At 34.3% G+C, this 27,734-nt stretch overlaps 1 protein-coding gene, 1 long non-coding RNA gene and 1 pseudogene across 3 annotated transcripts; all 3 read right to left on the bottom strand.

Moving 5' to 3' along the window:
- Positions 1–4,998: 4,998 nt before the first annotated feature.
- Positions 4,999–13,749, bottom strand: LOC146937915 (uncharacterized). The gene is made up of 3 exons (XR_015031064.1): positions 13,523–13,749; positions 5,416–5,503; positions 4,999–5,306 (listed from the first exon to the last, which is right to left on the bottom strand). It is a non-coding gene; the product is annotated as an uncharacterized LOC146937915 (long non-coding RNA).
- A 1,068-nt stretch (positions 13,750–14,817) lies between these two features.
- Positions 14,818–16,814, bottom strand: LOC146937914 (receptor-like protein 35; annotated as a pseudogene).
- Positions 16,815–21,675: 4,861 nt separating this feature from the next.
- On the bottom strand, positions 21,676–24,654 carry LOC146937913 (receptor-like protein EIX2). 2 transcript variants are annotated; one of them, XM_085752007.1, is made up of 2 exons: positions 22,071–24,654; positions 21,676–21,961 (listed from the first exon to the last, which is right to left on the bottom strand). In XM_085752007.1, the coding sequence occupies exon 1, from the start codon at positions 24,517–24,519 to the stop codon at positions 22,087–22,089; it is 2,433 nt and encodes an 810-aa protein (XP_085608133.1). In that variant the 5' UTR covers positions 24,520–24,654; the 3' UTR covers positions 21,676–21,961; positions 22,071–22,086. The 2 variants fall into 2 exon arrangements, with proteins under 2 accessions (XP_085608133.1, XP_085608134.1); XM_085752008.1 differs by having other exon boundaries at positions 22,076–24,569.
- Positions 24,655–27,734: the final 3,080 nt, after the last annotated feature.

Genomic DNA, 27,734 nt, shown 5'->3' with positions numbered 1-27,734 from the left:
AGAACAATCAACTACCCTAGGGTTTCACATGCATTCAAAAATCATATCATAAAGCTTTAAGAACAATGAATAACATGGATTACAAACCTGAATTAATTGAGATGCAAGTGCAGAAAGAATAAAAAGAACAATGTGACTTGTTTTGACTTGAATGAAACTTTGAATGATTTAGGGTTTGTGTTGCCAAAGGTGTGTGTTGAGAGAAGAAAGTTTTGGAATTTTTGTGGTGAGAGAAACAAAACCGAAAAATGAAGGAGATAATGAGTGGGTGAGGAGAGTTAGTGGCATTGATTTTCGTAACTGCCCAAAAACTGCTGCTACTCGCATATGCGAGCAGCTTTACTCGCAGATGCGAGTGAATTGGCAGTCAAAATGGTCAAAGGCCATTAGCTCGCAGTTGCGAGCTATTTTACTCGCAGTTGCGAGTACTTATGGTTCAAACTTTTGCTCTCTGTTTGGATTTTGTTTTTAGATGGTGTAATGCATGCACATGACTCTTGTATCTAATTATGCATTTAAAACAATAAATAGACTCACAAAATTGGGTTGCCTCCCAACAAGCGCTTGTTTTACGTCGTTAGCTCGATGCCTTTTTCGTTAGGGTGGCCAAAATGAAACGGATAGCACATCATCTTTCGAAACCCTACGTTTTGGTAGGAATTCCATGAACTTTAGGAACAAAAGATTTGGAGTCCATGACCTCCCTAGATTTGGTTCGAACAAGGTGTTAATTTCATCAATGACTCGATCGATTTCTACCTTGTTCATCTTCTTCCCTCTTGTTACCATTAAATCTTCCTTGATTAGTAACCGTTCCTTTTTCTCAACCACCGTTGCTTCTTCAATATCAACAGTTGTAACTACCTCATTTTGAACAACAACTTCTTCAACAATCTCTCTGACTCTCTCAAGCATGTTTGGATTATTTTCTTGTTCTCCAAGAGTGGATTGATTGTTGGCTTGGTTATCCATGATTTGTGCTTGAATCAACCCAATTTGAAGTGATAAAGTCTTCAATCTTTGGTTGGTATCTTGCATGTTTATCATGGATTGTTGCATGAAGACATTCAAAGTATTTTCTATCACCTTGTATCTCTCATCTTCATAAGAATGTTGCTGATACTGAGGATAGGATTCATACTCGGGTGGAGTATAGAAGTTGAAGTAACCATGATCAGCCATGATTTTGGCTAGGTGGTGATCCTAAAACGGAAACAACTAACAAGAAACTTTTCTATGTTTATCAACAAGGGGTTAGTACAAACAACTATCAAATAAAGAAAAATATTTACGGATTATATACAAATGCTTAAAACGATAAATCAATCGTTCTATCTATGATAACCAAACACCATTCCCCGGCAGCGGCGCCATTTTGATGAAAGTCGTTCTTAGCATCAAACAAGATAAGTATTTGTATATCGTCTCCACAGGGAATAGTGCGTTATCAATGACAGTTTAACATCAATTATCATTCAAAGTATTAAGAGTACTTGTTTGTTTGAATTGAAATGTATCTAGCTAAACTAATTGCAAAAAGTAAAAGTTGAGATAAATAAGGATTGAAATTTGTTAGGAGTAGCGTTCCTTAACCAAGCGTCACACGTAACCTAATGATCCATACGAATTCTAGCTTTATAAACAACATTATCACAATCAATTCTAAACTACCCTTCGTGTCCAAAGTGATATAATTATTTCTAAGTTATCGTTTAAACATTCGTGTCCAAATCCCTTAAACGATAACAAAGTCGATCGGATAACTTACTCGACCGTGTCCAGCCTGATTAAGCATCCAAAAGCATTATACTCTTGATTATGGTGATTATCTCAAGATTAACAAAGTTGTCAAAGAAGTTAACCTAAGATATATTGCTACTCTAGCTCTAGATTCAAGAGTTTGTGTCCAAATCATCTTGAATCTCTTTGAAAGCATTAACACAAGAATAACAACAATATTGAATATAAATTGCTAGAATCATATATTGCAAGATCAAAAGGATTACATGTTTAGCAAGATCAAGTACCTCTCATCCTAACAAAGAGTGTTTAGCTACACATCATCATGGAAGCCTTGCAAGGATAGCTTGAAAAGGAAGGATTCATTACACTTGTGATGTCTCAACTAAGGAGTAAGCATCCAACTTCCAAAACCACTCTCACTCTATGAAGAACTACCTTCTTTCTCTCTATAAAATTACAAGCTAAAAGCTATGAAAAACTAAGAGAAAAGGATCCTCAAAATATCTAAGAAAATCCCAACATAATAATTTCAAGGAATAGCAAGTGGGCTATTTATAGAGGTCTGCTCTGCCTGAGGTCGCAGCTGCGAGCTACACCACTCGCAGATGCGAGTTGAGAAAAAACACAGGATTCCAGATAGATACGCTATTGGCGTATCTGGGCAAACCGCCATTACTCGCAGTTGCGAGTAAATGAGCTCGCAGATGCGAGCACACATTTCCTCATGCTGATGAGCTTTTGCCATTTGCACTTTTTCATGATTTTTGGTCTTCGCTCAGTGTCTTGGGGCTAATTCCTGCACAAAAGAGTAGAGTAAGATATATAAAGCGTAATAAGGCATTTAACACTTATTTCTCGGCTTTTCCTTCAATAACTTGTAAAACAAGTAACAAAAAGTGCATGAAATACAACATGAAATTAACACTTCTTGGAACTTATCAATATGATAATAAATTTTCTCTTGCCAAGTAATTCCTGGTAAACTCCCGACTTGCTCAAATTTATCTTGAAGAGGAGTGTTAGTGGATGGTCTTAGATCGGATTGTGTGTGGTGTCCGAGGAAACGAGAGGTGGAGGATCACTTGTTTTATAGATGTAACTTTGTTGCGGAAATTTGGTATTTGATCTTTAAATGGATTGGAACGGTGTCATTCTACTATGTGGTCTCCCTCCTAGATTATTTCTCTTCTTATTCTTTATCAAAAAAGTACCCTAAGGCCCTAGCTTTTGCTGGGCTGCGGTTATGGTGCATAAGGAAAATCCTTATGCACCATGCATAAATCCATAAATGGTTTTTGTGAGTTGTACTTCAAAACCATTAGATGTACTTAATGGTTTCTAGCACCATGCATAAAATTATAGTATGTTGTACTCCAAAACCATTTTACTGTGGAAATGGTTTCTGTGAGTTGTACTCCAAAACCATTTCTGGATTTATGCAGGGTGCATAAGGATTTCCTTATGCACCATAACCGCACCCCTTTTGCTGTTGTGTGAGGTCTAGTTGTTGCTGTATGGGGGCCTTATGCTTGTTGTGAGCCGGTCTGTGATGTTTGCAGGCATTCACATTTCCAACATAATATTCTTGTTACATTTTTAGCACTGAGTAAGAATGATTAGTGCAATTGGTCATGTTCATGAATTTCCTAGTGCTTGTTAATATTAATGTGATTCCGATGCAGTGTCTTACTAAATTTTCATAAAATCGCTGCATATATTACAAAGTGACAAAACAAAAGCACTGTATTTGACAAATCACCTTTCTAAATAATTTTTCTCTTCAATTTTCATATAAAAGAGGGAATAAGTGGAATTGTCGGTTATAAACCTACATGTAAGATTGTCTAAAATCACAACATTTGGTACAGTTGATAACATGAATCCATTCATTCCCTAACATGTATGATCTCATCTAGTCTCATACAAAAGTTGACAATATTCGCTCAGTTTAGAAAATTATATCCACGGTTTGCAAAAAAATGCAGAATATTGTACATTAATAATCACCTGATAAAGATTGAAAGCCGTTGAAAAGGATCAAGTATTCTTTGTTTGGATATTTCTCATTACAAACCACTATTTGCTGCTAGACATGATTTTGTGGAATGTGTTTGCAAATAAAAGTATAAGAAATAATTACAATTTTTGATTTAAAAGTGGCCATAATTGATTGATTAAAGTGAAAGACTTTGTTCATGTTAAGTATATATTATTTCTTTTTCTCTTTCCTTTTGTAATGAAAATCAAATTTCATATGGGATTTAGCTATAATGTAAAATTATATGCAGCAAAGTTTCTACACAAATTCTTATTCTACAACTGTCGACAAAAACTAATATATAGAGAGATATACATTTAGTGTTCCGACTATTAATCTTGGGATGCCTAGTAGTTTTGTACCACCACGACAACCACCTCTGCCTTCAGATCCATCATCGAGTAATTACAGGCTAAATCCTCCTCCACCTCCTCCTAGATCGAGGTTTAGTACTGTTGAACAAACTGGTGAGTACATGCAGACCAATTCAACATTCGCAAGATCAGAGAATCCATCTCGTTCTGGTGGTAATAACCGCATTTTCATTTCAACTTCTAATGAACTTAAGGAAGAGAGGAACGTTCTCAGGGATGAGGTATATATACTTTCTTAATTGTGATTATTTTTGGTTGTTCATTCGTATAAATGAATTTAACAACATTAGAGAGGACATGCCCCAAGAACAGTAGTCTAGAGAATTATGTCCATGATTGCTGGTATCGACAATTATGTCCATGATTAGATTAACATTAATAATGCCTGATCGTCACATGCATAATCTACATAGTGATATTGTGTTTCTTGACTTCACAAATATAAATTTCGATGTAATGCAAGGTTTCAGTCTATAGTTTAAACCATAACTCGACTCAAACTATCAATTCAAAGTCATCTATGTCAATATATCTTCATGGTTTATCTCATGATTAAAATTAGATGTAATGATGCTTTGCTACTTATGCCATACTCATCTTTTACATTTCAATGCTGTCTTAAATCTATCAATTTGTTCCAGTCTCATTTTCTTTCTGAAAAGTGAATTTTACATTTTTTTATATTATAAAGTAACGGTGAGACTTAGTGAGGATAGTAGGCAAAAGAAAAGCTTCTGTTTCAAGATAGATTCTGATTTATCATGCCTTCAATTGTGTTCAGTATTGAACTTGAATAAGATAAAATAATTGAAGTGGAATTTGCAGTTACTTACAAACCAAATGTAACCAACTGATTGAGAAGGGTAGCTATAAAAATCATAGATTGATGCATATGATTAGAGCAAATGTCCAAAGCACAACATTTTGAACTAAAACTAAGGAGAAAAAGAACAACTTCCAAAATGAATGTAACGATTCCCTGACTAATATAAAAAAAACGAAAATCAATGAACAAAAACATTAAAACAAGTGAAACATGAATTCAGAAGTAACAGTGTTACAATCACATATGATCTCATCTCATACAATTATTTGGAAAACTCTATCCACGATTTGGATAACAATGCACAGACTGCGACATGCATAATCACCTGATAAAATACAAAACAAATGAAATGGATGTCAGTTTTGATTAGAATTACATAATGAAAGAAATATTCTATAGTTTGACTGATAAAACTTGACGTAGGTTTCACTAACCTTAACTGGCAGGAGCTCCATTTCTCCGAAAGCTATTTAACTTTACCGTCAAACTAACATAGAGCTTGTCACCTACTCCATATATAACCTATTAGAGAAGAAGGATGAAGAGAGTGTTGTTACTTGAGCTACAAGTTACTTGAGCTGCAAGTAACTCTGATAAGCTGTTAGTGATAAGCTGTTAGTTTACTTTGATAAGTGTTTGTTCTTATCACATTTCCTTATAAATACTCATTGTAATCACATTTCACAATCAATGAGAATGAACCTTTTTGCACTTTATTGCATTTCATAACATGGTATCTAGAGCCTTTTCTCCCATTTCCATGGAGAAAGTTAGTTACAAAACGGTTACGGTTTCATTTCTCATCTTCTTTGTTTGAATCCGCCATTGTTGTTGCAGAAATTTCTTGCGTTGTTGCGTGATTCTTCGCAGAATTTCTTGCTCGTTTCTTTGATTCTTCTTCTGGATTGTTGCATTGTTTTTGCAAATTCTTTCTTCGTTATTCTTCGTCATGGTTTGCAACGCACCACCTGATACTGAATCTGTGTTCTACGTCCATCCAAGTGAAGGACCGAACTCTGTTCTTGTTGCTCCTCCATTAGATGGATCCAATTACCTCGCATGGAGCCGTTCCATGATTCGTACTTTTGGCGCGAAAAACAAATTGAAGTTCATAGATGGATCTATGGCCATTCCTGATGATGATGATTTGAACCGAGCTGCATGGGAAAGGTGCAATCATTTGGTTCAATCTTGGATTATCAATTCAGTTTCACCACAAATTGCTCAAACTCTTGTATTTCATGAAAACGCCATTGATGCGTGGTTGGATCTCAAAGAGAGATTTTCTAAGGTAGACAGAATTCGTATTGCTACTCTGAGATCCAAAATCAACAATCTGAAACAAGGTTCCAAAACTGTATTGGATTACTTCACTGAATTGAAAACTCTTTGGGAAGAGTTGAATTCCCATAGGCCAATGCCTCATTGCACATGTCCTCATCCATGTAGGTGTGCTGCAATGAGAGAAGCTAGAAATTTTAGACTTGAGGATCAAGTTATTCAGTTTTTGACTGGATTGAATGATCAGTTTAATGTGGTGAAAACTCAAATTCTTATGTTAGATCCTCTTCCCTCTATCAACAAAGTTTATTCCTTAGTGATTCAAGAGGAAAGCAATAATCATTCACTCTCTGTTCCTGTTGATGAATCTATCTCTATTGTTAATGCTTCTGATTCATCACAAGGAAGAGGCAGAGGCAGAGGAAGAGGAAGAGGATATGGTTATTCTTCCAACTCTAGGCCACCTAGACATTGTTCATTCTGTGGCAAAAGCAATCACACTGTTGATTATTGCTACCAGAAGCATGGCCATCCAAATTTTCAGAAGCAAGGCCCTTCTGTTAATGTCTCCAGCAGTAATGATGAAATGGAGACACAAACAGGAAGTAGCACTGAAACTTCTTCAATTCCTAGTACTAATATTTCTCAGGAGAAGTATGATAAGCTTCTCAGTTTGTTACAGCAAGTGAATTTACTCCCTGCAGCTCCTCCTTCTAGTGCCAATCACATACATACTCCTTCACCATCAACCTTCTTCAATACCTCAGGTATATCATCAATTTTCTCATGTTCTCTTCAATCAAAATCTGACTTATGGCTTTTAGATTCTGGTGCCAACGAACACATTGTTTCTTCACTTCATTGGTTTACTTCTTATCACAAAATTACCCCTAAACCTGTGAATTTGCCCAATGGTTCCTCTGTGTTAGTTGATATTGCTGGCACCATTCATTTTACTCCTAATTTTTACCTTGAAAATATTTTGTTCTCCCCATTGTTCACTCTTAATTTGATCTCTATTTTTAAGCTTTGTGATTCATTAAACTGCTATATCACATTTCATGATCACAAATGTTTCTTACAGGATCTTCAATCCAAGAGGATGATTGGTTTGGGTGAACAATTTGAAGGTCTCTATAGATTGAATTTAGATTTTTTTTAGTTCTTCTTTGAATAAATCTTTTTCTGTAAATACCATTTCTGCTAATAAACATACTTCAATCCTTATGTCTGCCTTATAGCATTTCAGATTGGGTCATGTCTCTCACAAGAGATTGGCTCATACGTCTCAATTATATCCTTCTATGTCATTTGATTCTAATGCTACTTGTGACATTTGTCATTTTGCTAGGCAAAAGAAATTGCCATTTTCCCTTAGTTCATCTGTTGCCTCTCACAAATTTGAACTCTTACATTTTGATATTTGGGGCCCTTTAGTTGTGCCATCCATTCATAATCATAAGTATTTTCTTACCATACTTGGTGATTACAGTAGGTTTGTTTGGATTGTTCTTCTTAAATCTAAATCTGATGTGTCTCAACATGTTAAAAACTTCATCACACTTGTTGAAAACCAGTTTCATATCACACCTAAAACCATCAGGACAGATAATGGCCCTGAGTTTCTAAACCCTTCATTTTATGCTTCTAAGGGTATAGTTCATCATAGATCTTGTGTTGAAACTCCCCAACAAAATGGGAGAGTTGAGAGAAAACATCAACATCTTTTGAATGTAGGCAGAGCCATTTTATACCAGTCTAAACCGCCTGCATCATATTGGTCATATGCTCTCCTCCATTGCACTTTCATCATCAATAGAGTCACTTACCCTCTTCTTCATAATAAATCTCCTTACCAATTACTTCATAACAAAATTCCTGACATTGATAGCTTCAAAGTTTTTGGCTGTCTTTGTTACTCTTCTTCTCTTCAGGCACAGAGAACCAAACTGTCTGCTACAGCCAGGAAATCTGTGTTTCTTGGTTACACCATTGGTTTTAAGGGCTATGTTCTCCTTAATATTCATACTAGAGATATACATATCTCTAGACATGTTAGTTTCCATGAACATATTTTTCCTTATCCATCAAATCCTTCCTCAATTACCACTAATTGGGACTATTTTTCATCTGTTACTTGTCCTGCAAGTCAGTCTCTTCCTGTTACTACCATTACTCCACCTACCACATTCATAGACCCTGAACCTTCATTACCTGATCATTCTCTACCCACATCACCATCTCCACCACCTGTTCTGAGAAAATCAACCAGAACCACCAATCCACCTTCACATTTACAAGATTATGTTTGCAGTCATGCATCATCTTCAGTTTATTATCCAATTTCTGATTATATTTCATATAACAATCTCTCACCTTCTCATTGTCATTTTTCTTTGTCCATTGCTTCCCAAACTGAGCCTGTAACGCCCTCCTTTTTATTTAATTATTTTAATTAGTTTTAGAATATATTTATATGATTGGTATGATTTACATGATTTATGTGATATTTTGTTATGTTATATGTTGGTATTTACTAGCATAATATAATTGTTATTTGGTGTAAAAATATATTTGTTATTTGTTATAGATATATTTGTTATTTGGTGTAGAAATATATTTATTATTTGTTATAGATATATTTGTTATTTGGTGTAGAAATATATTTGTTATTTGTTAGAGATATATTTTTTATTAGTGTATTATTATTATTAAGTGGGGGAGAGATATATTTAATTTAGAAATAAATAAGACTATGAGGAATAGAGTAGTTTTGAGGTGTAAGAGAAATAAGAAGGGGGTTAGAATAGAAAGAAGAATAAGTTGTTGGGCCAAAATAGATTTAGGAAGAGCGTTTAGTATTATAAATAGAGAAGCTTAGGTTAGAAAGAGTTTACCAGAAACCGCTTTTTGGAAAAGAGGAGAACAAGAAAGACGAGAAGAGGAGAGAAAAGTCAAGAGAAGAGGAGAAGACCTTAGGAAAGAAGAACGCTGCCGCTGATTCAGGAATTAATCTAAGGTGAGGGTGAGACTATCTTGCATTAATATTAAGTTGTTAAATCATTAGATTGCATCTAACAAGTTGGGGAAAGTTTGTGAGAATTTGAGAATTAGGGTTTTGAGAGAGATTTGATGATTAGATGATGAAAACTTGTTGAATTGATGTAGAAATTGTATACAGTCCTTAGATAACCCATATGATGATTATTGGATGTAGTTTTGAGGTTAAGAACCATGGAATTGGATGAGATGTTGGTGAGTTTAAAAATTAGGGTTTAATAATTGTAATAGGTTGTTAATAGATTTGAGAACCCTTTGAATTTGCATACAGTAAGTTGATGAATAATTAGTGTTCTAATGATAGGGCAATCATAGGGTCAAGTTTGGAGAGTATTGGATCGAATAAGAAGTGGAAAAGATTTCCCCAAAGCGAAATCGCAGCTGAACTGCGATTTTGCTGTCAATGTGCAAAACGCATTTTTATTGTCTCAGTTTGACAAGTTTAAGTTACGAACTGGGTTTAGGTGTAAACACGAAAGTTGTAGGTATGAATGTTAGCTTTCCAATGTCGTTGGTCTCACGTCAATAGGATTTATAGAACTTGAGTTATAGTCAAATTACTGCACGTAGGTCACAGTGAATTTTTATGGACTTTCAGCACAACTTTTCCGAATTTAAAATAAAAACTGGTACTGATCGGTACAGAATTGGTCTTAGGCGTAAACATGAAAGTTTTAGATAATTTTGTTAGCTTTCCAGTGGCTTTGGTTTGACGTGAAAATGATGTTTGGCCTTTGAGTTATGATGAAAATACTACAGGGAGGTCTTAACAAAATTGTACGGTGACAGCATTCTCTGTTTCATGTTTTTGCGTTTTGTTCATATGTTTCTGTTTTGAATTGATTTTTGTTGTAAACATGAAAGTTGTTGATATTTGTGATACATTTCCAGTAGCTTTGGTTTGACATGAAAATATGTTGTGGATAATTTATTATGTTTTTACAAAGATACATAGTGAATTATTGTTGATGTTTAAATATGATGTTATATGATGTTGTTTATGATTGATGAATATGATGTTTTAAGATGTTGTTTATTATAATTTGATATTGTTATATTATGATATGACATGAATTATTTATGTGATCCATATGTTGTCATGATGCTAAGATGTTAAGATGTTAAGACGTTAAGATGATATGAAGTTGTTAAGTCGTCGAGTCGTTATGAAGTCGTCAAGTTGTTAAGATGTCATAGATGTTCATGAAGTTTTTAAGACGTAAGATGTTGAGTCCATGCATACTCATTTAAAGATGAGGGCTCATGCCCTGGAGCTTTTGCTCAACCACGACGATGGAGCTTATGCTCAACCAGAGACGAGGGCTCATGCCCTAGGAGCTTTTGCTCAAATAGCGACGAGGGCTTATGCCCTAGGAGTATATTTATGCTCAATAGTGACGAGGGCTTATGCCCTAGGAGTATATTTATGCTCACAAGTGACGAGGGCTTATGCCCTAGATTGGTACCACATGCATTTGCATTTTCATCATGACTCAAGATGATTTAAGATGATAAAAGTTGCATAGTCGAGTTGAGTCGCATTGTCAAGTCAAGAGTCGAGTCGATCATGAAGTTGTTTATGACTATGATTATGAAGTCGATTATGAGTTTGATTAAGAAGCTTTTATGATGATTATAAGATGCTAAATGATTATTGTTGTTGATGTTCATGATTGTTTTGATGATGATGTTTGTTTATGAGTTGATGATTATGATTTGATGATTATGGTTATGATTAGTACTTGATGTTATATGATGATGTTTATGTCTATGATTAAGATGCTATGATTAAAAGGAATATATGATAATGCTTATGACTCATATTTGTAGATATGTGATGATATTTATATGATGATATAATATGAAGTATATGACTATTGTAGGAAGAATAACGATACTAGTTAAGGAAGTTTAAGTTGCTAGATATGATTAATGAATTATAGGATGTTTAAGTTGTTGAATGTACTTTACATGATTTATATGCTTTATATTATTGTTTGAGAAATCTCACCCCTCTGCTTGGAAATGTTGCTCTTCGTACGGGTAACTTGCAGGTAACCAGGATTAGTTGTGGTCGTGAGTGGACTCCTCACAAGTGTGTCTTGGGTGCTCTGATACGTAACAGGATGAGATTATGTCTTCTATTTCTATTCCTTACGTATTACTTATGGATTTTTATGAATAAATGTTGAACAAGACTTATGAGATTTTTATGTTGAGGCCTGTGTGCCAAAGATTATTTTTATTGTTGAACTAATTTCCGCTGCGAAGTTTTGAATTACTTATGTTAAATGATTTTGGAGAATAAATTGTTATTTATTCAGTTTATGAATTTTTAAGAAGTGTAGCATTCCGTTTAAAGTTGAAAAACTCTGATTTATTTATGAAATTTTTACGTTGGAAAAACGGGGTGTTACAGAGCCTACCACATATGCTGAAGCCAGTAAATTCACTTGTTGGAAGCAAGCTATGCAAGCTGAGATTTCTGCTCTTGAGAAGACTGGTACTTGGAAACTGGTTGATCTGCCACCTAATGTGAAGCCTATAGGGTGTAAATGGGTTTACAAAATCAAACACCATGCTGATGGATCAATTGAGAGATATAAGGCCAGATTGGTTGCCAAAGGATACAATCAAGTTGAAAGCTTAGACTATTTTAACACCTATTCACCTGTTGCCAAACTCACCACTGCAGAACTGTGATTGCTTTGGCTTCTATAAATCATTGGCATATTCACCAACTGGATGTTAACAATGCCTTTTTACATGGGGATTTGCAGGAAGATGTTTACATGCTTGTTCATCAAGGCATTAATCCTTCCAAACCAAATCAAGTCTGTAAGTTACTCAAGTCAATATATGGTCTTAAGCAAGCAAGCAGAAAATGGTATGAGAAACTCACATCTATACTTCATCAGCATCAATACAGGCAATCAAATGCTGACCATTCTCTGTTTATTAAGAAAACTGCCACCTCTTTTACAGTCTTACTGGTTTATGTGGATGATGTCATAATTGCTGGTGATTCACTTGATGAATTCACATTCAATAAAAACATCCTTCACACCTCTTTCACAATCAAAGATCTTGGACAGTTAAAGTACTTCCTTGGCTTAGAAGTTGCTCACTCTTCACAAGGCATCTTTCTTTGTCAAAGAAAATACTGCTTGGACCTTCTAACAGATACAAATTTTCTTGCCTCCAAACCTGTTTCAACACCCTCTGATCCATCATGTAAGCTTCACAAGGACAATAGTGCACCATATACTGATGTGCCTTCATACAGAAGATTGATAGGCAGACTGATTTACTTAACAAACACCAGACTTGACATTACATTTGCCACCGAGCAACTTAGTCAATTTCTCACCTCTCCTAGTGAGAAACACTATCTTGCTGCTACTAGAATCTTGAAATACTTAAAGAAATGTCCTGGTCAAGGGTTGTTCTTTCCAAGACAATCTTCCTTGTTTCTCTCTGGCTTCTCAGATGCAGATTGGGCAGGATGCTTGGATTCTAGAAGATCCATCTCTGGCCAATGCTTCTTTCTTGGCAACTCACTCATTTCCTAGAGAACCAAGAAACAATTGACAATATCAAGATCCTCCTCAGAGGCTGAATATAGGGCTCTTGGTGCAGCAACATGTGAACTGCAGTGGTTACTCTTCTGCTCAATGATCTTCATGTCACCACAGTTAAGATTCCTGTGTTGTATTGTGATAACCAGAGTGTTTTGCACATAGCAGCCAACCCTGTCTTTCATGAGAGGACCAAACATCTAGAAATTGACTGCCATCTGGTCAGAGACAAGGTTCAAGCTGGAATCATGAAGCTTCTTCCTGTTTCCTCCAAAGATCAACTTGCAGATTTCTTCACAAAGCCACTACTTCCTCAGCCCTTCAACATTCTTTTGTCCAAGCTGGGAATGCTTCACATATATCATTCTCCAGCTTGTGGGGGGATATTAGAGAAGAAGGATGAAGAGAGTGTTGTTACTTGAGCTACAAGTAACTTGTGCTACAAGTTACTTGAGCTGCAAGTAACTCTGATAAGCTGTTAGTGATAAGCAGTTAGTTTACTTTGATAAGTGTTGATAAGTGTTTGTTCTTATCACATTTCCATATAAATACTCATTGTAATCACATTTCACAATCAATGAGAATGAACCTTTTTGCACTTTATTGCATTTCATAACATAACCCGAAAGTATGCATGCCTCCATTTTCTAATAAGAAACAAAGAACCACAAATCCCCCAGAAACCTACTGCAAATCCAACTCCCATGCCGAGATACATTGATTCTCTTATAGAGTCATAATCTTCATTCTTTGTAGATGGCTTTGAAGTTTTAGGATTTTCTTCCTTTGTTGTACAATTATTGAGAGGTGCTCCACATAGTTTAGGATTCCCAATGTAGCTCAATGCATCAAAACTGTTGAAATATGATGCACATTTCTGGATATTTCTAGAATACATTAGAGAAAACTAGAATAAGCTTAAAGTTATTATATGTTTCCAGATTGTTCCATTAATGTCTAGGTTAAGTTGTAGCCTAGAAACATCCATAATATTCTATTGTAGAAAAGGCAAACAAAGGCCTAGATTATTCTAGTTCTAGAAACATCTATAAGCACCTATAAATAGACTTATATGGGTGCAATTGTATTCAAGCCTTTAAGCCTTTGAGATGCAATGTCAAAAATATTGAAGGCTTCACCATATCACTAACGTGTCTCCTCCTACAATATGCTCATCACTAATGTGTGTCCCTACCAGTAGCTCCCTCACGCTCTATATCTTCCAACAATGGTATCAGAGCTACGTTCGGTCATTAACAGGGCGTACCAAAATATGACCTCGTGTCACCAACTATATGTTCTTCTATAACATGAATTCTTCAAAAGTTGAAATTCTCAGTCTATGACTCAAACACAAAAGGAGTACATGTAGCCACAAGGCTCTACTCTGTTTGAGTTCAAACAAAAAACTAAGAAGGTTATAGGGGAGTTCAGGTAGCCTAACAACCCAATCCTCTTAAGTTCAAGTCCAACTAATGTCGAAGACCTATGGCGAATAAGGCACTCAAGTTCAAATAGAGCACAAGTCCAGGCAATAAATATAAATGGAGACATGTGACCTTTGATGCTTAACTTGAGTACAAGCATAGGTAACTACTAGAGCAAGAATGAGTCCCTGTCAAGAATCTACTACATGAGTGACAAGGAGACTCACAAGAAACTATGAAGCAGGAATTCTCCCTGTCATAAATATTCAATAATGTCGACAAGGAGATTCACATGCAACTAAGAAGCAAAAATGGTCCTTGTTAGATGTCTTTAACAAGACCAACAGGGAAAATTACTAGAGTACCTAAGGAGGAAGAATGGTCCATGCAGAAGTCTTCAACAAGACCGGCAAGGAGACCAATAACAAATATTATGGCAAGAGGTGGCACAAATTTTCTATCATGTCAAATTGATCAACTATGAAGAGTATCAATGCAGGAGGAGATGATAGCACAAATCTATGTTTGAGCAACTACGTACTACATTTGAAGTTTTCGAAATATGCATAAAGGAGGAGTGTTGAAATATGATGCACATTTCTAGATATTTCTAGAATACATTAGAGAAAACTAGAATAGGCTTAAAGTTATTATATGTTTCTAGATTGTTCTATTAATGTCTAGGTTAAGTTGTAGCCTAGAAACATCCATAATATTCTAATGTAGAAAAGGAAAACAAAGGCCTAGATTATTCTAGTTCTAGAAACATCTATAAGCACCTGTAAATAGACTTATATGGGTGCAATTGTATTCAAGCCTTTAAGCCTTTGAGATGCAATGTCAAAAATATTGGAGGCTTCACCATATCACTAATGTGTCTCCTCCTACAATATGCACATCACTAATGTGTGTCCCTACCACTAGCTCCCTCACGCTCTATATTTTCCAACAAAAACTTTGAAGTTGAGTTCCAACTGGGATTTTTCCGTCAAAATTATTGCAAGATAAATTCAACACCTCCAAAAAATTTAAGAGAGCCACATTTATCATGCCTCCAATCGTCTTTGGAATTGTTCCAGTCAAACTATTATGAGATAAGTTCAATGTTTGAACTTGAACAAGCCGAAACAATTCCAATGGCACTTCTCCAAATAAGATATTGGCTGAAAGGTCAATAGTTCGCCTTTCCGGACTAATAGGATACACATAATCTTGACCTTTGGTAAATAAATCAACGATAGTATCATACCATTCACGCACATGATCAGTATCCATTTGAGTCAAGTTGTAGACACAGTGTGGCATAGATCCTGAAAGTTTGTTATGTGCAAGGTCTAAGTGAAACAAATAGGAGAGATTGAATAGTTGTTGCGGAATAGTCCCTTCAAATTGGTTAGCTCTCAATATGACCACTTGTAAGTTTTGTGACATCATGATTGGTATGCTTCCAGAAAATTCATTTTCTCCCAAATTCAAGACTCTCAGTTTACGAGTGACACTTCTTTCATGTTCTTCCAACTTTGTGGAATTGATCCTGAGAAGGAGTTGTAAGACAAATCAATTATTTGCTCAATTGGTGATCCAACTATGTTTGGGAGTCCTCCTGTGAAATTATTGTGATCCAACATTATGTCGGAACAATTTAGTGTTAGCTTCGACATGTCTTCATAAATTGAATTGTTTGACAAAAAAAATCTAACGGTTATTCTATCTATAAGGCTCGAGAACCTATTTCTATATCTACCAATGAAATTCCCGCGTTCGATATGTCGAGATATTGCAGTGTCTTTTGTGTATATATCCAAGATGGAAAGTGTGGGCCTTGATTTGTATTTTCCAATGAAAGGTAAGTGAGTTGAAAAGGAGGAACCCAATCCAAATCAAATTGGAATACAAAGTTTGAATTACTCAAGTCTAGATGATCTAAACTAGAGAGTTTGGAAAAATGTAAAAATTGCACCAGAGAAATTATTAGAGACAATAGATAAGTAATTTAAGGAAGAGAGGTTTCCTAGAGTTGAAGGAATAGATCCTTGTAGTTGGTTTTCAGAGAGATCAAGGTGTTGAATATGGGCAAGTTGGCCTATTTCTACTGGTACTGATCCTTGTATTTGGTTATAAGAGAGATAAAGGTCTCTCAAATTTTGAAGGTTTAGCAAGCTTGAAGATGTTGGCACATGGGAAAGTTTGAAAAATGCACGTAAGTGGACAACATGGGGTCTGATTGATAGAAAAATTAAACAGCTCCAAATTAAAAGTAAGACGTTGAAAAAGTAGGAAAGACTTGGAATGCACCGTTATGTGTAGTTTGTCATAGGCATGCACCCAAACTGATGGTTCCAATACTGCTATGCATTCCTGCATCCACAATACAAGTTAACCACCCTGTTGAAGCTCTTTCCAGCGCAAATCAGCTTGTCGAACTGGTCCAGCTTCATTCTCTCGTCTACCATTAAGCCAATCAGACCGAGCTGTTGCTGCCTGCATTATCTTAGATATGATAAAACAATATTGGCATTTCCTTGCTAATGCAAATCAATTCAAATGACGTCTTCACATAACATATTTTAGATTTGGAGGAAGAAAAATGTTGATTATATCTCATATTCCCTAATAAGTGGACTTGCGCAATCTAGCGTAGCATAACAAAGCGAGAGGAGCACAATTCAGTTCATAAGAGAAAATAACTCTGTTGTCAAACGTGTAGGCACAATCAGCCGAAATTCATAATTAACTAATGTGTTTTTGCATGTTTACTTCTTACTTTAGAACTGGATTTGCTATTGCAACACAAACTCTGATTATTCCGCCATACTGCATAAATTAATATTTAAACTAATAAAAAGAAGTAATTAACTTTCTCTACAAAAACTACATTTCTATACATTGTCAGTTGAACTTTGACATGTCTAAATTTTTTTAAATATTAATACAATTTTCTTTTTATAAAATAAATTATGTTTTATTTAAGCCTCCTATTTGCTTTGGCTCCAAATTTCCCATCCTCGAAGGTCACCTGAAAGAAAAGAAAAAGTAGCAGCACATGTTACATTTACCACTGTAACATGAAATTTGTAGTTCAACATTACTAACAAATGTTTCATCGAGTGATATGCACAAAAAATGTACCATGCTATAAAAAAGGACTGTTTGAAAATGCATTTAAACAAAATGGCTCTACTTAGAAGATTAACTTTTAGCCTCAAATGTCTAAGCTGAGTCAATATTTTAGGTGGTCCATAAAAGACTTCATTGATTTTTTAATATTAACCATTGAACATTTTTTGTCAAAAAATTAAATCATTGGATTTTGAAGCTCTACTATATCTAATAATGTTTCATTGACATATTTTTCTCTCCTACTCTACCCCAGTTTCATAATTCAATGGTTTATTTTTTATCCAAAGTGATCCAATGGTTAAAATAAAAACAACAATGAAGTCCTTTCTAAATCATCTAGAGTGTTGGTCCACTTTACACATTCATGGTAAAAAGTTAACGAAAAAAAAATAATATAACTAGTGGAAGTAAATTTAAAGGACTAGAAACTGAAGAAAATATAAGGATGCAACCAAATTGAAACCACAAAATCACATAAGTGACCAAATTAGTAATTTACAAAAGAAAAATAGCTCAAAATTAGCTCAATATTTAAAGCAATTAATTTCCTTCTAGTATTTAATTTCCATTCCAATTAGCTACTTTTTTTTTGTTCAATTTCTTATGTGTGGGTTTACCATTCAATCTAGAAGGACCTGAAATACCTAATAAAGTTGATTTTGAATTTTCTTCTTTAAAAAAGCATTAATTCGCTTGACTTGTTCAAAAGTAAAGGCTATACATTTGTGGCATCTCAACTACCTGGAAGGTCAAAGTTATTATGAAGAGAAGAAATGAATTAAATATATTTTTCATTAGTGAAATCATCAAAGTAGCATTACAGCTTATATAGCTTTCCCAGATGACTAGAATAATTACAATATACGAACTGTATGCTATCTAATCCTTTGGCAGTTAGTTACAAGAAACTAACTTGATAACTTGTGTAGCAAGCTATCCATATAACTAACTATTAGTTTCCTTTATTTCTTCATTTTGCAATAGCCTCCCACAAGTTGGAGATTGGTAAATATCAACCAATCCCAACTTGGATAAGAGAGTGTGAAAAGGTTGAGGTAATAAAGCCTTGGTGAATAAATCTGCCACTTGGGCTTGAGAGGTAACAAGAAGCAACTTTAAGCATTTGTTATCATCTCTCTAATATTAATTTTAGTTTTAAGATTGTACCTGTATCATCACTGTAAACTAATTACCTTTTAGAGACTATCCAAATATATTTAACAATTTCCAATCCAGTTTATTTTAGAGGCTTTTGTAATGCAAATCAAATTTCATATGGCATCTAGATGTAATGTAAAGTTTCAAAACAAAATCTTATTCGGCAACTATCTGCATAAACTGATATATAACATGAGCTAGACTGTCCCAAGAATAGTTGAAAAAATGAGTTCAACTAGTAGTTTAGTCACATATGACCTCATCTTAATTATACTGCTCTTAATTATTGATATTACAATACTTACTCTGTTAGGAAAATTATATCCATGATTTGATTAACAGTGCCATGCCAGATCTGTCACATGCATAAATCATAATCACCTGATAAAATATGAAGCAAATGCAATTGGTCTAAGCTATAAATGGAATTATATAATAAGAACAAAATACAGAGATTTCATGCTGGATGTGGACTGGAGAGCGACAATCGACCAAGATGAGGATCAAGTATCTGGAAGCTGCATTGAAACAAGACATTGAATTCTTTGACACCGAGGTACGAACATCGGATGTTGTTTTTGCAATTAACACTGATGCTGTTATGGTTCAGGATGCCATTAGTGAGAAGGATAGATGATTGAACAAGTGTTGATGTTTTTTCCTTCTTTTCTTTTGTGACAGTGTCATTAGATTGGAATTGGACTAGTTTTTGAGTTCTGTGTTTGATGTGTCCTGCAGCTTGGAAATTTCATTCACTACATGGCTACTTTTGTTTCTGGTTTTGTTGTTGGATTCACCGCTGTTTGGCAATTGGCTTTGGTTACCCTTGCTATAGTTCGTATGATAGCTGTAATTGGAGGCATTCACACCACTACTTTTGCTAAGCTCTCTAGTAAGAGCCAAGAAGCTCTTTCTCAAGCTGGCAATATTGTGGAACAGGTAAAGAGTAATAGTAACACATATTGTGGTATAAATAATAATGTATATCCTTATAATTAACTAAAAATTTTGAGCTATTATAAAATTATACCATTATATAACTAAAAAAATGAACTTGTCTCAACATCTACAAATTATATAATTGATCTTTATGTGTCTTTATATTTCCAATGTGTCTCTCAATCTTTCTCATTGCAATAATATATGTTCAATGCTTCTATTTTTGAAGATTAACAGTGTCTCCTGGTCTTTCTCATTGCATCGAACCACCGTGTGATTTCTAGAGACATGCTTTTGTGGAATGTGGTTACAGAAAAAAGAAGAAGCAAATGAAGTGACACTTGTGAAGTATGAATGTCGTGAATGATTATTTGGATAATAGAAGAATAGATAATCCATAGCCTAGCTACATCATCGTTTTCGTCATCTTCATAACCTAGCTCTGATTAATTATATGCAATTGGCTAACCTCAATAGAAGTGCCATAGAATCAAGGTTGTTCAATTTTATGTGCAGTATATTGTATACGAGATATTGATATAATTTGCTTTGGATCCAACCCTTTTGTATACGAGAAAAGGTGTCAGGTAAGTGTGCAATATCTCGCAGATCAGCATTTGTTTATTTTCTATTAAAAGCATTTAAAATTTCATCTATGATTGCTATAAGATATATAAAACTAAAACTCATGAAACATATCCTTACAGTTCTCTCAAACTCGGATGACGGAGAAATAGGCCTCCCTATGAATTTGCGCGTATTTCTCACATGCCAATCCATACACTCGCTTTCATCATCACCCTCATTATCCGCCTCTGAGAACAAAGGGAAATCAATATGCAACACTTAGGTGAAAGTAACTCCAACACTGCAAAATGCTGCTCCGAGTGCTGAGGATAAGAGTTCGAACATTGCTTCTCTAAAAATAATTTTTTCTCGAAATTTTGTAATCGATTGCGCGAAGCCGGTTATGGATTAGGTTGGTGGTAAAGCTGGTGCTCTCGGTGATTCTGTTAATGTTACTTGTGACAAGAGCAAGATCATGGTTACTTTAGACAGCAATTTCTCGGAGTGTTTCGTGATTGTTGTCTTGCTTAATTTTATTGCTCTGTTAGCTATCCTATTATTAAGTTCTCTGTTTGCATTCGTTCACACTGCTAACTTAAGATTCTTGTAACATTTTTAATACCGGGTGAGAATGATTAGTGCAATTGGCCATGTTCAGTTTAACTGTTTTTAGTTACTATTTTTTCAAATCTGCATGCATTCCATTTAAATCAATTTGAATTTGTTTAAAATTTGCGGCTCGAAAATCAAATTCTGTATCGACGAATGGGTAAAATTGGAGCCATTCATGCACATTTTTCCCATGTTATATTTGGTGGTATGATTCATGGAACTGACAGCTACCTTGGCGACGATCATTACATGCACACAATTTGGTGATTATATTGACTGTTATCTCCCTGATCAAGAGAGAATGTGACAAGTAGGTGTGGAAATACGACATTGCTAGGTGGCTATACTGTTAAGACAGGTTATTTGACATTACAGTAGAACGCGTACAGCTTGAATATGAAGATGAAGTGTGCAGGGTTATTATGTGTGTCTGGTGCAGCGCTGTACTATCAAAGGAGAGAGTGTTTGCATGGAGAATGTTGCACGATAAGCTCTTCACTAGAGATGCACGGATTTGAAGAGGACTATTGGGAATTAACCGTGACAGAGGCAGCGTTCTCTGTTTTAGAGTACCAGAATCCTTTCAACATCTATTTTTCGAGTTTTCTTTCTTGTATTCGGTTAGGAGCAGTATTTGGAATTTCTTGGGAGCTCAAGGAACTACTCATTGGAATAGATTCACGTGGCTGTTTGATAAAAAAAAGTTTCTCATTCACATGTAATCCCTCAAGCTTTTTACTTTCTTAATTTCCTTACAAGCTTACTTATATTTGCTGAGAATGATGTAAAAAATTTATTTACTATTTTGTCAATAATGTCAAGAGACAAGTGTTGCAGTTTTGTAGACAAACTCAGCAACATACTATCCTTTTTATAACTTTCAGAAAATTCTTAATATAGTTTTATTGGTGTTACTTTTCAACTGCAATCAAAGTTTCTACATAAACTCATATTCTACAACCATCAAAATAATCTAATATATAGAGAGATGATAAAAAGAAGTAATCCACTTTCTCCATAAAATGAGAACATTATCCTAAATCACTACATTCATTTAACATAAAAATTAATGACATGGATGCATAGACCAGTTGACAGCCTGAATGAACCTATAAACTAACAAGTGAATGATGAAATGAGCAGCAACAACTGTACAGTCATGTATGATCTCATCTCATACAACTCGTAATCTTCCACGATTTGCATAAAAATGCAGAATCTTCCACATTAATAATCACCTGGTAAAGATTGAAACAAATGAAATGGTATAAGTTTTGCATAGAATTACAAAATAAAACAAATACTCTATAGTCAGATTAATAAAACTATGAAGTAGGTTCCACTAACCTTACCTGGCTGGAGCTCAATTTCTTTTAAACCTGTTCAACTTTACCATCAAAGTAACATAGATCTTGTCACCCACTCTATCAACAAACCGAAAGCATGCATGCCTCCATTTTCTAATAAGAAACAAAGAACCACAAATCCCCCAGAAACCTGCTGCAAATCCAACTCCCATCCCTAGATACATTGATTCTTTGATAGAGTCATCATCTTCATTCTGTGTAGATGGCGTTGGAGTTTTAGGATTGGTACAATTATTAAGAGGAGCTCCGCATAATTTTGGATTTCCAATGAAGCTTGATGCATTAAAAGTTTGAATTTGTGATCCTATTGGGATTGTTCCATCAAAATTATTGCAAGATAAATTCAACACCTCTAGAAAGTTTAAGAGAGCCATGCTCGGTGGAATTTCTCCAAAAAACTTATTATTTGAGAGATCAAGAGATTCCATATTTTTCATGCCTCCAATCACTTTTGGTATTTTTCCAATCAAATTATTGTGAGATAAGTTTAACGTTTGAAGTTGAACAAGTCGAAACAATTCCAAAGGCACTTCTCCAGACAAGCTATTTGCTGAAAGGTCAATAGTTCTTCTTTTTGGACTTACTCGATACATATAATCTTGACCTTTTGTAAACAACTCAATTGTGGTACCTGCTGGTAATTCTTCCTCTTCAAATGTAACCATATCAGTCAAGTTATAGACACATTCTGGTATAGATCCTGAAAGTTTGTTTAGAGCAAGGTCCAAATGAAACAAATAAGGCTGATTGAATAATTGTGTTGGGATAGTCCCTTCAAATTGGTTAGCTCTCAATATGACGACTTCTAATTTTTGTGATAAGTTCATTGGTATGGTTCCTGAAAATTTATTTTCTCCCAAAATCATGATCTGCAATTGTTTCCAATCAGAGAGGTGCTGTATAACTTCACCGGATAGCTTATTACTCCACAAGTTAATGAAAATTAAATCTTTCAAGTTCTTCCAACTATGTGGAATTGATCCCGAGAATGAGTTGTAAGACAAATCAACTGCATAAGCCTTTGGTAATATGTTCGGGAGTCCTCCTGTGAAATTATTGTTATCCAATATTAAATTGAAACAATTTAGTGTTAGGTTGGATATGTCTTCAGCAATCGAATTGTTTGACAAAATAAGGTGATCTGTTATTCTTTCTATAAGGCTCGAGAACTTATTTCTATGTACCAATGAAATTCCCGAGCTCGATAAGTCGAGACCTTGCAGTGACTTTTGTGTATATATCCAAGATGGAAAGTTTGGCCCTTGATTTGTATTGCTCAATGAAAGGGTATGGAGTTGAAAAGGAGGAACCCAATCCAAATCAAATTGGAATACAAAAGTTGAATTACTCAAGTCTAAATAATTTAAACTAGAGAGTTTGGAAAAAGTTAATTTTGAAATTTCACCTGAGAAATTATTAGAGCCAATCCGTAAGTAACTTAATGATGAGAGGTTTCCTAAAGTTGAAGAAATTAAACCACTTAACATATTGTTTGAAAGATCAAGGCCTTGAATATGTGCTAGTTGGCCTATTCCGTACGGAATTGATCCTTGTAATTGGTTTTCACGAAGATCAATGTTTTGAATATTTACAAGCTGGCCTATTCCATCCGGAATTGATCCTTGTAGTTGGTTTTCAGAGAGATCAAGGTATGTCAAATTTTGAAGGTTTAACAAGCTTGAAGGTATCCCACCAAGTATATTGCTCCGCTGAAGTCTAAGATAGGTGAGATCTTTGGTGAGATTAAAAAACCCATCAGGTAAATGAAAGGTGAAGTTGTTGTAAGAAAGATCAAGAGTTACAATTGAAGACAAATTCAAATACTCAACAGATGGGAAGTTGTTCAGGTTACATTCCCTCAACTGTAATTCTAATAGTGAAGGAAGCGTACTCACTATTTGAAGCCAATTGGTTTCCTTGTGAATATCAATTCTACCAAGGTTGAGATATTTTAAGGAAGAAAGTGGAGAAAGCCAATCAAGATTATCCATACCAGTAACTGAACTGTAGGATAAGTCAAGGTAGACAAGTTTAGATGAATGTGTGATGTTGTGTTGAATGGATGGAATTCTTATCACATCAAAATTATTCCAGCTCAAATCCAAGTAACTGAGAAACTCAAGTTCTAGAATACAAAGATTCATCTCACCTTCCAATTCATTGTAGATGAGATCAATTTCTGTAACTCTTCCTGTAATGTTGTCACAATGGACTCCTTCCCAAGCACAACAATCATTTTCGGTTGACCACGTTGATATCAGACCAAGAGTGTCATTGATGCCTTGTTTGAAGGTTAACAGTGTCTCTCGATCTTTGTCATTGCATCCAAGCACCCTGTGATTATTGCTAGACATGGTTATTTGGAATGTGTTTATAGATAAAAGTAAAAGCAAAAGAAGTGAAATTTGTGTAGTAGGAATGGCCATCATGAATAATTGTTTGAATCAGAGAAGATCTAATTCAAATGAAATTATGATTTGTTAAGAGATTCATGCTAGTGTAGTTATATAAGATGTTGGCACATGGGAAAGTTTGAAAAATGCACGGGAAGACTTGGAATTTTGAAGTCTGATTGATAGAAAAATTAAATAGCTCCAAATTATAAGCAAGACTTTGATAAAGTAGGAAAGACTTGGAATTATACCATTTCTTTGAACCTCATGTTTTAAAATTGGTTCCAAATTATTTGAACCTTATTATGATTGCTTAATGTTTAATTTATAACATTTTGTGGTTAACAATAATTATATTATTTGAACCTTTTTGATATGACAATATATGCCATACAGATTAAAAATTAATCAAAGCATTAGCGTGTGTAATGATATGTTCAATTTACAATATTTTGGAGAATCAGATTTTTTGTTATTTTGACAAAGTGAATCAGATTAAAATTACTTTTTTGTATTTGAGGGAATCTGATTGTGTTTAATAGAGTGATTGTGTTTATTATGATTGTACGAGCATCTGCGATTCATTCAAAAATAAAAGCAATTGTTACCAGACTCTTGCGAGGCAATTGAAAAATAAGAGCCCGTTTGTTATAGTTTTTTTAAGAAAAAAATCACTTTTTTTAAACAAATAATCACTTTTAAGAGTTTTGCATCCGTTTGTTACAGATTTTTAAAAAAATCAGAATCTAAAAATAATCTAAAAACAACTTCAAATGAGAAGCTGTTAGGAGCAGCTTAAAATAAAATAGATTTTTTTTAGAGGAGAGAGAAAATATAATTTAAAAGATTGAACTAATTTTGTAACAAAAAATCCCTTTTATATAGTTGTATCCAAACAAACTAGATTATTTGTTTAAAAAAAGTGATTTTTATTACAGTAAACAAACGCAAAATAGATTCTGATTTTTCATATAATCTCTAAAATATAATTTCTAAATTATTTTATATCAAAATCACTTTTATTTTAATCCGTAACAAACGGGCCCTAAATATTTATTTTGGATTTAACCAATGTTCCTAAGAGTGAATGGAGCCGCTGAAAACAGTTGATGATTATAAAAAATATAAATGTAGACCATGATTTTCGGGTGTCAATCCATTAATTGGTTTTGAACCTTCAATCATTGGAATTTTCGATCTTTATTCGTGGGAAGGGAAAAGATGAATTAAAACCCTTTGTTTCTTGATCCTGGGGTCGGTTACGATTGGGGAAGGTGTTAGGTACCCGCATCGTCCACGGTACTCCGTGGTAACCTCTTACCTACTTTATCTTGTGCTAGATTATTTTTATTTGAAAATTTATTGCTTAAAATCTAAGTGAAAGAATGGAGGGAGAAGAAGTATGTTTTTGTTGTTTTTTTTATTCGGTTTGGAAGGATGAATCATTTGCCTACATATCCTTAAAGAAAAGGAATCAAAACCCAAATGTAGCCGCTGAAAACATTTGATGATTATAAAAAATATAAACAACTCATTTTAATTGTTAGATTTTCCTTATCTAATATTATATATTTAATATTTAGATTAGTAGTTCATCAAATAACTTCTCTCAAAAACAAATATAAGTTCATCAAATAATTGTCATATATAAATCAAGTGGAAATTTACAACTTTAATTGTTCTTTCAAAAAAAAATGTTAATATTTCCTCAAAAAAACTTTAATTGTTAATATAAAAATATGATAAAAAAATGTTAATCCACAATGATAGGGGTCCACAATAATAGAATATTGGACACAAAAAAATATCTTATTTTGACTTTATATAAAAAATATTGTAGTTCGGTGTAACATTTTTTTTAATTTTACCATTTTTCATTAAATTCTTTACCATTTTATCGTTCCTTGTCAATAAAAGCAGAAACACACATATGTTAGGGCCCGTTTTGATGCTAGTGTATATAATAAATCAATTTTTATTGAAGGAAAAATAAATCAACTTTTTAACATGTTTATATAACAAATATGTCATGTCAATGTTGAGTAACGAAAAGTGTAACAAAAAATAGCTCCAAACAAAAAGACATTTTTTTAACGCAATGAAGACTTAGACTCGTAGAATTTCTCTAAACCTCATGTTTTATAATTGTTTTGAAGTGGCCATAATTGTTTGATTCATGTAACACCCACAGCTGACGAGAGCAGGGGAGTGATCGCCGGTGCACAAGGCACGGCAATGAGCGGCTCCCGAAAGCTTCTAGAGGAACCGAATCACATCGGAATGAGAGGGATCCTGAGGCCGTGTAGGTATGAGACTACATGGTTGAAGGAAGGCTTATAAGAATTGTTTGGTACTACCTATATCAACATGATGCATCTTGTTCTCGGTAGCTCATTCCATGAGAACTCCACAATTAAGCGTGCTTGACTTGGAGCAATTTTGGGATGGGTGACCTACCGGGAAGTTTCCCGGTGAGCGTGCGAGTGAGGACAAAACACGCTGAAAAGACTCGTGTTGGTTTGTGGGGTCAGTCGGCAATCCTTAAATATCGTCTAGGATGTTACAATTCAAGTGGGAGTGTGATTGCTTGGTAATTTCTCTTACAAATTTGGCGTATGAAAAAAGCAAGAAAAAATGGAAAATATCCAAAACAAGGCTCAGAAAAGTGAATTAGAAGACTCATGTATTTTCTTCTGAAATATGTAATTAAATAGTAAACGAATTGTCCAAAAGAAATATTGAACATCTTTTTTTCTATTGTTTTTAATGACAAAGCTTGAGAAAAGGATAAATTGAAAAAAAGATTGATAAGAAAGTATGTGGACAACATTCAAATAGGGTCTGATTGCTAGAAGAATGAAATAGCTCCAAAACTACAAGACTTTGAAAACGCATAGAAGACTTGAAATTATACAATTTCTTTGAAACCTTGTGTTTTAAATTTGGTACCAAATTATTTGAAACTTAGTGTGATTGATAAAATGAAAATTGTTTTTTAACATACAAAACTTCCTAAAAGAACATGTAAATGACATTTTTATCTCCAACGGTAGTTAACTAACGACGATTTTTTTATATATAAAATGATTTTTTTGCTAACAATTCAAATTATTTTACCAATGATTGTGATTGCCATGACAAATAATCCATGCTGAGCCATATGGGGTTCTGATTGCCATAATAAAGATTTAGCTTCAAACAAAAAGACATTATAAAAGCAATGACGCTTAAATTTAAAGAATTTCTTCTAT

The sequence above is a fragment of the Medicago sativa genome, chromosome 3, assembly GCF_051527215.1.
Source record: "Medicago sativa cultivar Bolivia chromosome 3, Bolivia_mono, whole genome shotgun sequence".
NCBI classification, from domain to species: Eukaryota; Viridiplantae; Streptophyta; class Magnoliopsida; order Fabales; family Fabaceae; genus Medicago; species Medicago sativa.
Note: the sequence above shows the minus strand (reverse complement) of the source record. Positions and strands in the feature narration are given on the sequence as shown.